The following is a 15136-nucleotide window of genomic DNA, read 5'->3' as shown; positions in this document are numbered from 1 at the left end:
AGGACTCCAGCAGAGAACGTAATTTAACTCTTTCTGCACCGCTGGGTGAATGAGACGCTGACAGATCGTTTTTCTCTTTCTTTCTATCAGGTTTGTTTTTCTCTACTCGAAGAGATCAAATTATTGGTGGGACATGTCCCTTCCGTCCATGCCAAATCTACGCCCTTGCTTGAAAAAGTAACTTGATTACAGTAATGTTATGTTATTTAAAAAAACATTTTTTTTTAGCAGTTAAAGCTACATCAGCTCAGCTGTTGGATTGGACCACATGGGCGAGCCTTTGTTCCCCATGTGCATCCGTGAGTGTAGCCACCCATTACCCAGTTGCCGGTTAACCACTGTTCCTCCCTTGGACCACTTTTGATGAATACTGGCAACTGAAGACCGGGAACACCCCACAAGATCTGAAGTTTTGGAGATGACCCAGTCATCTAGCAATCTACTGTTCAGAGTTCTGTCAAACTTAATTTTTTCTTCATCACTCCGCCACAGTCATTTTCTTCTTTCTGTGAGCCAACCAGCTTCTGTTCATTGTGCTCTTCTGTCATTAGGCATGCTGTGCCATTCACAATGGCACAGCATGCCTCTTCCACATCTTCACCTCGTCCTTGTTAGATGGAGATCATCTTCCAAATTTCCACCTGGTTCATCTCTGCCTCCACTGAAATCTTGACTCCAGCAGGTTCATAACATTGTTCAAATCCAATCTGCTAATGAAGGATAGATTAGTAACAATCTGTATTTAATAAATCATGTTCATTTCCTTCAAATTATCTCTTTATACAGAGGTGATGTTCACTCTTCTGCAGGACAGATAAAATAAAGAAACTTCTTTTCTCCACCTGTTTTATAGACACACACATGCATACAGGCATGAACAGGTACAAACATGTTTTAACCCTCTTTAATTGAACAAAAGAAGCTGCTGGCAGTCAAATTAAAATAGTATGAGTAAGAGTGAAGGCTTGTTTGGTTTCTGCTGAAGTTGAACACACCTGAAAATGTAACCTGAACCAGGAAATACCTTCAAACTAAACAAGCCTGTAAAACCAAATGACTCTTGTTAGTTCTTCAGTTTAACTCCAACACGCTGAACATGGTGGTGAAGCTAATGATCCTCTTCCTTCTTTGTCACCCTGCATCTGCAGGTAAGATCATGATCCACAATCAAAAAATATCAAATTTACTTGGCAATGCTGTTCTTAGTAAAATGCAGCTAAAATGTCTCAGCAGACGGGTAAATCTAACTGTTCAAGTTAAAAAGATTTAAAACTAAACTGATTTGCAACAGACATGACAAATAAATGCAGTACTCTGATAAAATAATTATTTGACTGTTGGACAATTACTTTTAAAAAAGACATTAATGCTCTGACATGAATAAAAGATTAAAGGTTGCTGGTTGAGTTCCAGCTGGAGAAATGCCAGGGCATCTGGTGTCAAACTCTGCCAAATCAGATACTGCTACCTCCTGTGGTGATTTTTAAGTAATAAATAATAATGAGAAATTGTAGACAAAGGAGATTTGACCTCTTCTCAAGGATTCACAAGAGTCACAGTTTCTATAGGAGATTCAAGTAAGGTCTCCTGAGTCTCCTATATCTCCTTGATACTGTTTCAACACTGTGTTAACTTTCCAAAGCGTAGACCTTTTGAAACACTACTCTGAAGTGTGGTTTGGAACACACAGGTCACATAACCCGAACATCCAACTGTGATTTACCACAGTTTCGACAGGTGGGGTGCCTGCTGCTTCTAGGCATTGTGAGGATTAGGGATGGGTACCGGTGTCCGGTGCCATGATGGCACCGGTTCTGACATAAACGGTAGTAACCAGACCGAAAAGCAGCGCACATTTCGGTGCTTTATTTCGGTGCTTTTTTTTCCTGAGCTGTGATACACTTCTAGCCAATCATTTTACGTTTCCGAGGATAGTAGGCGGGTCCAGGTACGTACGTTCTTTTATGCAGAGCTACAGATTAAAAATGCCCAAGGCGAAGCGGTCAAAGTCTGGCTGTACTTCACAGCAAAATATGCAAACTCAGCAGCCTGCAACAAGTGCTTTAAGCTGATACTGTGATACTGTCAAAGGAAGTAACACCTCGAATCCGATGAAACACCTGGCGACGCATAGCGTTTTTTTTTTAAAAGCCGAGAAATGCGCCGTATTGGATGGCAGCAGCAGCCGTTCTTCTCTGCGTGAGTAGCTTAATGTTGTTCGTGTGTAATTTACGTTGAGTAGGCTAACCACGTTATTACATTAATGCATGTAAGGTGAACTAGCAAACATCAAGCATGTAGCTATGACAAACATCATCATAGCTACATGCGGCTGTCTTCTTGTTTGATGGCAGATGCTCCCTTCACCCTGGCCAAAAAGGCTAAAATGACCAAAGAAAAAGTGGAAAACAGCTAAACATGAGAGGTTTTTGGACAAAGTTTGTATTTTTTCCATTGTTTAAGCACTGCTTCCAGCTAAGAGTGATACCATATATGCCCCATAGCTGCAGAAAAGGCTAACATTGTTATCTTTTTACAAAAAACCAGCTGAATATGAGAGGTTTTTGGACCAATTTTGTGTTCTCCATTCCTTAAGCACCGGTTCGAGCACCGTTTGAGCACCGGCACCGTTTCAAAAGTACCGATTTGGCACCGGTATCGGATAAAACCTAAACGATACCCATCCCTAGTGAGGATTCCCCTTTTTTATCTGCAAGAGTCATTTGTAATGAGTGAATTGTTGCTTTTGATACTACCGCTTCTATTTATTACACACATATGTGTAAAAGAAAATATACCCTTTCTCTTCTTCTTCTTCTTCTTATTATTATTGCTTTTGGTTGTGAAGACCAATATATACTATCATATAACTTAAACCCTGGTATCCAAAGTGTAATTATATATTAGGGGTGCAACGATACTCGTATCGATATTGAACCGTTCGATACAGTGCTTTCGGTTCGGTACACATATGTATCGAACAATACAACATTTTTAATTTATTTTATCAACTTTCCTTCTGACGATGCTGTCTGTGTTGAGCGCTCAGTGGATCTGCGCTCGACAGTGCAGCCTCGGCGGAGTAGTCAAACGCAGATTCACTGAGCGCAGGGCAAGCTAGCAAGACAGAAGTTAAGCTCTCCTTGCAACATGGCAAATTGAACCTCCCCCACCCTCATTCAGATCTGGCGTTTGGAACTATTTTGGTTTTCATGTGACGTATGACCCTGAAGGTAAGCGCGTCATGGACAAAAGTAAAACAGTATGTCGGATGTGTCACGCAATAATCAATTACATTGGTGGGAAATAGTGCATTAGCGCAGTTAGCTCGTTAACGTGTTGGCCGTCCAGCCCCACGCATGGGGCAATCCGCGGTAGCTCGTTAACGGAGATTTGCCGTGTTGTGGCGTTAACGTAATTTCAACGAGATTAACCTGAAAGCACTAGTGGGAACACAACGAATATGACTGCACATTTACTCCGACAGCATCCTAGTGCAAAGACAAGTGGAAGCAGACAAAAACAACAAGCACGCATGCTACAAACTTTACCCGAGTCATTTAGACAGCCGTTAGCACAGGATTCTCCTTATGGGGACCTGATATGTTTAATATGCTGCTGAGAATATAGCCCAGAAGAAGCATATAGTATAGCTTTTAGTTTGGAAAGAGACATTTCTCTGTAATAAACTCTCTTTTCCAAAGAGGAGTGATTTCTTGATCAGATAGATTTCTTTTTTTTATTACTTTGTTGTTTCAGCAACATTAAATTTAAAAACTATACTTTTGAGTTAAAATATATTTATAATTTTAATAAATGACAAATTAAAAAGGCATGAACATTTTCTTTTTTGTATCGAAAAAATATCGAACCGTGACACCAAAGTATCGAACCGAACCGTGAATTTTGTGTATCGTTGCACCCCTATTAAATATATATTGTCTTATTGGAAAGATTACTGGGATAGAGATCAGTTAAAATGAGAACGACTGATACTGCTGTGTGAGCTCCATTCACACGTTTGCATGAGTCCAACTGTCATTTCCTGTGTGAATAACTTGTAAACAAGATCCAGGTTCACCATAACCAAAATTCCAGAATCAAACTCACTAAAACAAATGTTACAGAGCAGTATAAAGGTAAGGAGAATGTATTCATTATTCAGAATACTGCATTTGAAATAACAAATTATTGTTTTATATTTGGTATGTTTTTTAACTCCAAGAAAATCAGATTCAAATTAGGGATTGAAGGACGTAAAGATAAGAATCATTTATCATGAATTTTGAGGTGTATAGGGCTTTGGAGTTGACGTCACGCCGCAGTGCATTGTGGGATCGCGGCGCCATGTCAGTAGGCCAGAAAGCAAAACAAGCGCACAGTGTTGGATTCGGGACTGCCAGAACCATGCTCAAAATCAGCACAAAAGACAAAGGGCTGTATCGCGACCGATTGTGCCCAGACGCCAAGAGACGGTACTTTGAAAAAATTGCGTGCATCGGTAATGTGGACCCATATGAAATAAGGAAGTGGAGTGGAAACCCAGACGACCCTGCTGTGGATTTCTGGAAACCGCGCTTAAAGCAAGCACAAGACTTCTTTCGTAAAGTGTGCCTTCCTGAACTTGTTGGGAAATACTTCTCGAAACAACGTGCTGCTCTAAATAGCCTGTAATGTTTCATGTTGTGGTTGAAGATTGATGACAGCTGTGTGGTGCGATGTAAATAGTTTGCATTTCATTTTTATGTGATTGCTGTGTACATGTGAATAGACCTATAATAAAGAAAAACAAACAAATATACTATTTTGTTTTATTAAAACAACTTCACACAAAGTACAACTATTTACAATGTACTGTACATCCAAAAAAACAGCTTTAAGAATACTCAACAGGAGCAAGTGTCATTTGGCCCTGGTTTGACAACAACACTGGGGCACATATTAACAAAAACACAGCAAACCTTAACGATCTTATCAAGAAGTGTTGTGTCTTCAGCCTCACATGATAAGAGTAATTGGATTGGCATTGTAGTGTGTAACATTTTGAACTTGTTGCGCAAACTACCTATTACTCGCTCAACATGAATTCTCAGGTGGGCAATTGCTCTCGTTTGTTCAACGTCCCTTGCATCAAGTTGACAGTAGCCTTTTGTGAAAGCTGGAATCTTGACCTCCGCACACATCATTCCTACAGCATCTCTGATGTCAAAGCCTCTGTCAGCCAATACTACGTCCCCTGTTAACAGCTTTTGAAGAATGCCACACCTCTCTGTGATTTGTTTATCTGATGCACGACTTTATTTTATGGTGTGTGTGTACCCTTGTAATGAGAGTATGTTTGTGCGCGTGCCTTTAAATTAGATGGTCTTTCTGTTCGAATCTCAAAACAGTCAACAATGATGGCTACTCGTTTTCCAAAAGTTTCAGTAAACTGTGGAGGCATTGTCGCCTGCAGACAGTGCCTCTCAGGCCAGTGCACCAGTGCTCCTAAGCGGGCATACAAAACATCAATGGTATCGGTGAAGACAGAAGACAGTGTTTTGTGCGACACATGGAATAGATGACAAAGATGCTGGACTGGAAGATCAAGTCTCAGATGCATTAGTGTGAGTAAGAGCATTTGGAAACCTGTCAGTTTCTTCGATATTGGCAGGAAATCTTTGACAGTGTTGAAGAGGGACATTAAGACAGCATAACAATGTAGTCCAGTGTAATATCTTACTTTTTCAGTATCGTCCTTTAAGAAAGTTTCATTCAGCTCTGTCTTTTGCAACTGTGCTCGAAGCAGTCTGTTCTCCTCCAACAGCCGGTTTATTTCTGCTCTGCCCTGTTGACTGCACACACAATCCTTCGTCTGCCCTTCAGCTTCCGTGACGCTGTCACTCCCCTCACCACTGTCCACATTTGCAGCTGGTACGTCAACCTCCACTTGTCCAACACAACTGCTGTCCACTGCCTCCATGACATGGTTATTTTGTTGTTGTTCTTCTGTCAGACCTTCATCGATCATCAAGCCTGTAAGATAAAAATAGTGCATAGACATAAGGTTAATGTACACCAATATTCCAATGACAGGTGTGTGATTCATCTTTAAGTTATGTGCGGATTAGTGTACCATAAGAGCAATTTAGTATGTTTTTAGAGGGGGGGGGGGTGTTTACCTGCAATGGGTGCTCTTTTTCGCTTCCGTTGCATACGCCTTGCGTGCCGGTCCGAGTCTGACACAGGTTCGTCGTCGTGCCCCATGTGCAGTCTTGGTGCCCAGTCTGGATTTGTTACATCCATTTCATATGCTGGTTTGCCTGCAATAATGCCAAATCAAAAGCTACTCAGTTGACATGACGTGGTTCTGCAGCATCACACATTAGCATGTTTTATCTCATTATCTATGACCGCAGCACATTGAAAAAAAAACACTAAACGCCTTTTAATAGTGATATGAATTAATTTAGAACTCACCGGAGAGAAAATGCCGCGAGCAAACCAACAAAAAGCTGGGGATTGCACGGAACTCGATATCCGCTCGTCTCACCGCTGCAATCCATGCCTGGTGTCTTTGTTTGGTGATATCGGATACATGGGATCCCTCACGTTGCCGTTAGGATGGAAAACAATGAAAAGATAGCCCATTATCCAGTTTCTTGCCTTCATGATCGTGAGATCTAACGTTGCAACCGACTACATAACACGTACGAACCATAGTTGAAGCTGTATCCTTTGTCTGGCCTACTGTCATGGCGGCGGGGGGCGTGGCCCGCCTCCTGTGACATCACGCTCCAAAGCCCTATAGAAATATTGAAATAAGGGGGGCATTCTAAAGTTTCCCCTCCACAATACCTATCTGGCCTTGGGATTCAGATAAGGTTTGTAAACAAACAAAAGGAATATTCTTGCTTACTAAAAATATTGTTAGGGTGCCTGGGTCACTGACCCAGTTTTTGTGTTTTTTGATTTTGTTTATTTCATTAAATTCTATCTTTCTTTGTCTAATGGGTTATATGATTGTTCTAAGTTTAGGTTCTTTGTGTGGTTTATGTTAGAGTTTTAGTCCTCTGGTTTCTGTCTCTGTGTTCCATGGTTGTTCTGTTTCGCCTGTCAGCTGTATCCCATTAGTCCGCTTCTCTGTATTATGTTTCCTGTTTTACTTTGAAAGTCTGTGTCTCACTCCACTGTATCTGGTTTTGCTTCCCTTGTCTCGTTAGCCCTGATTTGTCCCAGCTGTGTTTCCCTCCTCCAATTCCCTTATTGGTCCCTCTGTGTATTCAAGCCCTGCGTTTTCCTTTGTCTGTGTTGTGATCTCCCTTGTCCTATCCTATGTGTTTTGCCCACCCACCCACAACAAACATTGCATCTTTAGATTTAAATCAGAATTAGAGGTGATATGCTTCATTTGTAAATGACAATGATCTTGATTTTCTTGGGTTTTTTAAGTTGTGCCAAAACTTTACTGGTTTTTACAGCACCATTCATTCCCTCAATGTTTTATGTAATAAACTGAACTAAACGTTTTTTGTTTGTTTGGTGTAATTATTATGTATTTCCAATTACATATAAGTAAGACTGGGCACGTAGAAAGAAAAGAACAAAACCAACATACAACTTCCTTATCCTACCACTGAAAGAAAAAAAAAAACATACCCACGCCTGATACCAGCCTAACACGACAAACTGGTTTCTAATGAATTTGCATATGAATAGACTTCACTTAATATTTCATTCATTTCATGTAATTCTACTCTATTTATTTTAGCACAATACCTTTTAATCTAGTTAGACAGGAATACTTTCTTTCTTTGCGAAGCTAGATCATGTGCACACAAAATCTAGACATTTTCACTACTCGAGCAACATTTCTCATTCACCATATTGATTAAACACTTCTGTTACTTTTACTACATCATAAGTCATATCACTTATGATGGATATATATTGAGTCATATTTCTGATCATGTCTGCATGTTTTATTGAGTTATTTACTAACATCATATACTTTTGTCCTACAGTGAGCAATATTCTGAAGTATTTTGTCACTGGAGGCTCTGGACACCCAAACATCTCAGAATTCATGTATGTTGCAGTGCTTGATGGCATAGAAGTGTATTATTGTGATGCCAGCAAGAAAATATTGGAACCAAGACAGGACTGGGTGAAAAAATTATTTGATGACAAACCGGATATCTTGGAGTGGTTCACGCAAGAGTGTTTTGAGGTCCACGCAATCTTTTACACAAGTTTGATTTCTGATTTGAACCAACATTTAAACCAAAGCAGAGGTACAGTATTTTCTTTGATTCTGTCATATCATCATGGATATATCTAAACAAAACTGATTAATGTAAAATTAATTAAAATAATTAATGACTTAAAAATTGTCAGTGTATTTTAAACTTATTGTTACTAACTTGGTTTTTAAGATGGACAGTGATTTTAAATTGGACACTCAAATTAGGGCTATTGTCCAGTTTTCATTACTTAAGGCACTTGACAATAGTAAGACCTATTTTATCCAGGCCGCATTTTAAAACTGTAATCCTTGTTTTTTTTTCATCTCGTTTGGATTACTGTAATGCACTGTATTTTAGAGAGAGATCAATGTCTTCTCTCTCGTCTACAGCTGGTTCAAAATGGCACTACTCGACTTTTAACTGGAACTTGCAAAAGAGAGCACATAACTCCCATCCTGGCTTCACTCCATTGGCTGCCTTTATATCTTAGAGTTCATTTTAAAATTCTCATGTTTATTTTTAAATGCATAAATCATCTTGCACCACCTTACCTCTCTGAGCTTCTTCATCCTTAATCACCCCCCCATGTTTCTCAGGTCAGCTGACAAGCTGCTCCCAGGTTCAAGAGGAGGCTCAGAGGGGACAGGGCCTTCTCTAACCTGCCCCTGCACATTAGAGAGGGCCCTTCATTGTCCATTTTTTTTTTTTAAACGCGTCTTAAAACCCATCTTTATTTCTTTTTTCCCTTTATAAACAAATTGCATGCTTGCTTGATATTTACAGCCTCAAGGGCGTAGATTTGGCATGGACGGAAGGGACATGTCCCACCAATAATTTGATCTCTTCGAGTAGAGAAAAACAAACCTGATAGAAAGAAAGAGAAAAACGATCTGTCAGCGTCTCATTCACCCAGCGGTGCAGAAAGAGTTAAATTACGTTCTCTGCTGGAGTCCTACCTCATGTGACAAATATGGCCAATGTGATTGGCTGAGCCTTTCAGAGAGTTCTGTTTAGTTTTAGCAGCGGCAAGCCTGCGCTGCAAGGAGGATGGCAGCAAAACGGAAGAACCTGGATATAAGAAAGTGTTTTTCAAAGAAACCTGTAAGTCACTTAAAGTCAAATTCACTCATAAAATGTGTCCGTCATAATAACGTTACAGACTATGCTAGGGCCATACATGCCAACCCTCCCGATTTTTCCGGGAGAATTCCGAATTTCAGTGCCCCTCCCGAAAATCTCCCGGAGCCACCATTCTCCCCAATTTCTCCCGATTTTCCACCCGGACAACAAAATTGAAAAACCATATCCCAGACTGGCCGAGCCAATTCCAGTGTCCAATAATGGCTACTATTACTGCAGCTACTTAGTTTTAATATTACTCTTATTACTCTTTCTGGGTCGCAAAATAAACGTTTAACATATTTTCAGGCGAGAATGTAGCTGTGTAAACTTTAAATATCTGAGCCGGAGAGAATAGCAAACTCCGGTCATTCAGTGTTCAGATGTTGGTGTACTGTAACTGAAGTAATGATGTTAAGTCCTTAAAGTCATATTCTTTGATTGTCATGACTGTATTTGAAGCTATTTTTATTTTTGTATGACACCTGATTTATATGGAATATGGCTGAAGTAAACTAAAGTCTAAAATACTTAGTCATTTGTTTAATAGTAATTTAACATTATATAATTCACATGTAAAACTATGAATTGTAATTTTAAACGGTTTAAAAGCAGGTAGAATAGCATATGTAGGCAAGTATATTTCTCCTTTTGTTATGAAGAAGCAAAAAAAGAAAAAAGAAACTGGGCAGGGTTTGGTGAATCATCCGTCCCCACCAATGCCAAAACCAAATCTATGCCCTAGTACAGCCTTACTTTTGTGCTTCTTAATTGAGACTAAGAATCCTGATGTAAAACATGCATTTACTTGTCCTAATTACTTCATTGTTCTAAATCTTAACTTTTTAAAAACTAGTTAGATTTAGCTGTTGCCTTTATAACATTTAACATTTTTTCTGCTTCTTACAGTTTATAGTCTAGATATATATCAGCTGACGTCTGGGCTGGAATAGTCTTTACCTGTAGTCTTTAATCTTTTTCTTTTAATATTGAATAATCACATTAGACCTCCTTTTGATTCATCGGTGATTCTAATTATGGTCCAATAGAGATATCAATAAAGGTTTACAGATAATCTAACATGACTCGTGAGCACAATGCAGACTTTTGAGAACAGAAATGCATCGCAATGTACAATTAACACAGATAATTACAGTCTTTGTTTTTCTTTGTCTTTCCAGGTGTTCACATTTTGCAGTGTATAATTGGCAATGAATGGAATAAAAACTCTGGCGAGGTGACAAGCCTTTTACACTTAGGTTATGACAGAGAAGGCATCTTCGATTTTGATCTAAATACAAAGACATGGATCCCACTGAAACCAGAGCTTTACAGTGCAAAACAGATGATGGGTGGTGACAGAACTACATACATGGAAACCCTCCTCCGTGACGTAATACCAAACACATTGAAGTTATTGTTGGACTTTGGGAGCAGCGCCTTGAATAAAACAGGTAGAAGCCTCGTTGAGCTTAAAGCCAGTTTTTCCATGTCACAAAAGTGACTCATCTAGACAAATCCCTTTGGTAACAATCATCAGACCAGAGGTTTATCCACTATGTGCTTATGCAAACAATCAGAAAAAAGCTGTCAGCCTCTCAGCATGACAAGCTCCAGTCTAACAATACACAGACACACCCTGAAAACACATGGTCCACACAGGTCCCAGTAGGATCATGCTTAAGCAGAGTTAATCCTGATTCCAGCAAACTGCCAACTGTGGCCAGAAGATTGCAGTAATGCAAACAGACATGGGAGAAGCTTTTAGGACAGAAATTGTGTGAGATGAAAGGACAGGGATGACTTTTACTTTGCCTTCAAATGATATCCATTTTTGGTTGCCTTGCTTGCACTGATGGAATGCCAGAGATTTATTTTGATTTTGGTCATTTTCCCATTTTAACCTGTTGGTGATTTTGGCTGCTGGTAGATGTTAAAACTGATAGTTGAAAGACATTTACACAAACTATGGTATAAGTATACCATAATACAGCCTTATACAGCTGCTGAAAAGCCGGTGACTCTTTGGCTCTAATGACTCAATAATTCAAAAATTTGATTTGAGTTCCAGCCAGACATGTTGTCTGTTGCTACTGTGTTATTTTTTCATCTAATATGTACACTAAACATGCTTCTCTCATAAAATATATTTTCTTAATATCTCCTTATTAAATGTCTTCATCTTTGTTTTTCATTCCTGTTTTTCCCAATTTTTCCTCTGATATTTACTTCCATCCATTCTCACGCCATCTCTTTCCAGTCTCTCCAGTTCTTCCCTCAGTGTCTCTCCTCCAGAAGACTCCCTCCTCTCCAGTCACCTGCCACGCTACAGGTTTCTATCCTGACAAAGCCATGATGTTCTGGAAAAAAGATGGCGTGGAGATTCATGAGGGTGTGGATCTTGGAGACATCCTCCCCAACAATGATTGGACCTTCCAGATGAGTGCTGATCTGAATGTTTCATCAGTCACACCTGAAGACTGGAGCAGATATGACTGTGTGTTTCAACTCTCTGGTCTTGAGAATATCATCCAACTGGATAAAACAGTAACCAGAACCAACCAGGCAGAGAGAACTGGTAATGATAAAGTTGCGAGAAACGCATTTAATTTATTTTGTCTGCAGATACCGTGGTTTGATATTTGAATTTTTTGTCCTGTTTTTTGTTTGGACACTGATGTCAATTAGTTATTACCAGAATAAAAACTAACGGAGATCATAAAAGAGAATAAAGAATCCTAAAATTTTAATTTGATTTAATTTTCAGTGAATGTATGTCATAAATGTGTTTTCTGGTTCCACATATACAAGCTGTTACTGTTGTTAATGTTAACAAACTACTTTTTAAATTTCACTGTTAGACCCTGAAATCCTGACAGTGATTTTTGAACTTCCATATTTCAAATTAATCAAAGTGTCTTTAATCCATAAAACCTTTGGTTATTAATTTTTTGGCCTGATATTTGGGGAACTGCTGCTGAATATACGCGGTGTTATTCAAATGAAAACAAGAGCTTCTCTAAAAACTTTAGAAATGTAACAATATGATTTTAGTGCATCTGCTCTGCTTAACGGAAAAACATGTTCTTATAGGTATAGTATTTCTGTCATACTACTGGGTCTATAACCCAGTGTGTGACTTAGGTTTGTGGTTAAGTTTACATTCTTTGATTTATTTTGTTTTCATGGTTTTGCTTCTCATTATTGTTTTCTGCTTGTGCTATATTTATAGTTCCTAGTCTTTAGTTTTCTGTCTCTATGCCATCCCTGTGCTCCACGTTCCCTCTCTCTCTCCCCCTAGTCAATCATATCTCCATGTCACAGTGTCAAGTCCAAATCCTAGTCAATATCTCATATTCCCTGTTTTATTTTGACAGTTCCAAGTCTTGTGTTCAGTGTTGTCAGTTTTTCTTCCTCCCTCCCTCATTATGTCAGATATACTCCAGCTATGTTTCCCTACTGTTTCCGATACCCTGGTCATACTTTGTGTATTTAAGCCCTATGTTTCCCTCTGCCCGTCGTTGCGTCGTCCCATGAGTCCTGCATTTTGGTCCTACTCCTGCCTGGCATAGCACCTTTACATGGTAATTGTATGTATAGTTACACCAGACTCCTATAGAGGTTATAGTTTAATCACCTCCCCTGACCTCCCCTATGTTGTTTATAAAGTTCTTCTATTCTAACCTGCTTAATCTGCAAATTTTATCTTCTGTGTTTTTCAATGGAGCAGATAATCCCTCTGACATGACAGCTCCAGTCATTGCAACAGTGGTGGTTCTTCTTATTTTCATCCTCATTGCTGCTGTTGGATTTGCTGTTTACAAAAAGAAGAAAGGTGAGCGAGGAGTTGAGTTCATCAGTCAGTGAGCAGCTGCAGTACATGGCTCAGTTAAATGATTTCCTCAGCATAGTATATGTTAGACTTTTTTTCTTTCCTATTTAATAGAAAGTTTGATTGTAAGGAATTTAAAATCACAAAATCCGGACATGAAACAATGATTTATAAATATTTTATTTTTTTCTGTAGACATTACAGCTCCTGAGAACAGCACTGAAGCCTCTGTGAGACTGAATCAAGAGACCATCACGGCACCGTCTATATAGTGTTCTATTTTTTTAAATTTAACTCTTGTGTTCTTTTATATAAACTTGATTTTGGATTTTTTTTTTTTTAGAAAATCTTTTTTCATCTTATTATTTTGAAAGGATGTTTGGAAAGAAGCTTCATGTTTATGATTCATTTATGTAGCCACGAGTGGTGTGAAAGTGGAGAAAAGTTATAATAACTCTAAGGGTCCGTGTCCAGTGCGGAACTAGGAAATTTTCAGTGGGTTGGCCAGGATGGATCTGTGATCATTTTGCGTTGGTATATGCAAAATCTCACAAAAAACACAGAGCTATTTAACCTTTCTAAATGGAAGTGCCTGCGATCCCATTTGCATAACAATTTTTAAATCCTGGTAGAATTGCAACCAAATAAACTAGAGCAAAATGTTTTTTGCATATAAAAGAAGAAGTTGTAGTTACATATCATGCATTCAACTTGTCCCAGGTCGCCATTTCCTTGCACTAATGGCTTTGCAAAAATTGAGTTAAAAGCGCACACAACAACAAAAATGTTATAATCTGGAAACTTGCTGGAATAAACGTCATGTTGTCAGCAGGAACTATCACATGTCCACCATTACCTGAGAAGTGATGTCATTGTAGTTCTTTTCCCACCAGGGCCTTTCAAAAGGTTCACCGGTGGTATTAAAAGTCATGTTTGACTTGATGCCTTTCTGTATAGTTCCTGGGACACTTAAAACTTAAACTGTACTGTTGGAAATAGTTTATTTTGATGCATATTCTGTTTGTTTTATTTAATTTTGCAATTATTATACAAATATGCAAATTTGCAAATATCTATTTTTGTTTATTAAGCTTTAGGATATAACAGTTATATTGATTTATAGCAACTTAAAATGCTACAAGAAGTGTCACTACAGCATGTAAAAATGTAAAGTTAAGCTCTGGCATGTTCGTTCTATGGTGGGGTTAAAAGGGTTGGACCTAAACCACACATCTCTACAATATTTGGAAGGTAGTGGTGGAAAAGATGAAATAATATGTCTTGCATGTAAGTTTACACTAAACAAATCTAGCACAATTTGCAGGCAGTTCGACTCTGTATTACTACTATGCTGAGAGGACAGATCCTTCAAGTACAAAGTGTCAGCACCAGAATGTAACTGAAAATTAAAGTCAGTATTTCTTTTCTTCACTTGTATAAACATGGAGTATTTTGGATTAATAGAACTGTCGTGTTTGTATGCTTTATATATTTTTGGTAAGTTAATTTACAGCATTAAATCATATTTTATAAGGATGTTGTGTGTTTTTTAAGAAATGATGTGATGCTATGTTAGAGCCGTTACTTTATATATTGGACACCGGATAACGTTTTGACAAGAACAGTGGAACCCCGGCTTACGAAGACCCCATTTAACAAAAAAATTCAAGTTACGAAGGCACTTAACGGCAATATTTCTGCCCATGGTACGGCAAAATGCCCGTGTAACGAAATAGATAAAATAGAAAATTTAAAAAAAATTTAATTAAATTCCATAATGTTATGTACATGTACACGTACGTATGTATGCATGCATACGTGTGCGTTCTTCAACCTCCGCCACTACCTCCTCCACCAAGAACTTTGTCTTCAGCCAGCATCGCCTCACTCAAAAGGCGATGGAAAAAGGTGCTTTGACTTACGAAAATTTTGACTTACGAAAGACCCTCTGGAACAAATT

The 15136-nt window shown here is 38.7% G+C and overlaps 2 protein-coding genes across 2 annotated transcripts; one reads left to right on the top strand and one right to left on the bottom strand.

Annotated features, from left to right (window-relative positions):
- Positions 1–996: 996 nt before the first annotated feature.
- LOC146682526 (major histocompatibility complex class I-related protein 1-like) lies at positions 997–14710 on the top strand. Its single transcript, XM_085446232.1, has 6 exons — positions 997–1148; positions 8004–8273; positions 10526–10798; positions 11614–11922; positions 13075–13179; positions 13372–14710. The coding sequence occupies exons 1-6, from the start codon at positions 1097–1099 to the stop codon at positions 13446–13448; spliced, it is 1086 nt and encodes a 361-aa protein (XP_085302358.1). The 5' UTR covers positions 997–1096; the 3' UTR covers positions 13449–14710.
- On the bottom strand, positions 4827–6246 carry LOC146682527 (uncharacterized). The gene is given in 3 exon segments (XM_085446913.1): positions 4827–5314; positions 5317–6015; positions 6162–6246. Coding segments are annotated over 3 exon segments (1212 nt in total). The 3' UTR covers positions 4827–4886.
- Positions 14711–15136: the final 426 nt, after the last annotated feature.

This window comes from Copadichromis virginalis, linkage group LG22, assembly GCF_057382275.1.
Source record: "Copadichromis virginalis isolate Kocher_CV1m ecotype Utaka linkage group LG22, C_Virginalis_male_GT1.1, whole genome shotgun sequence".
In the NCBI taxonomy this organism is placed as follows: domain Eukaryota; kingdom Metazoa; phylum Chordata; class Actinopteri; order Cichliformes; family Cichlidae; genus Copadichromis; species Copadichromis virginalis.
This window is presented reverse-complemented; position numbering and strand designations above follow the sequence as displayed.

Bases quoted from the DNA above. Each gene is read 5' to 3' on its own strand.
- LOC146682526 (XM_085446232.1), top strand. From the start codon at position 1,097: ATGGTGGTGAAGCTAATGATCCTCTTCCTTCTTTGTCACCCTGCATCT. The intron at 1,149-8,003 runs GTAAGATCATGA...TTTGTCCTACAG, and splicing joins TTGTCACCCTGCATCTGCAG to TGAGCAATATTCTGAAGTAT. The intron at 8,274-10,525 runs GTACAGTATTTT...TTGTCTTTCCAG, and splicing joins ACATTTAAACCAAAGCAGAG to GTGTTCACATTTTGCAGTGT.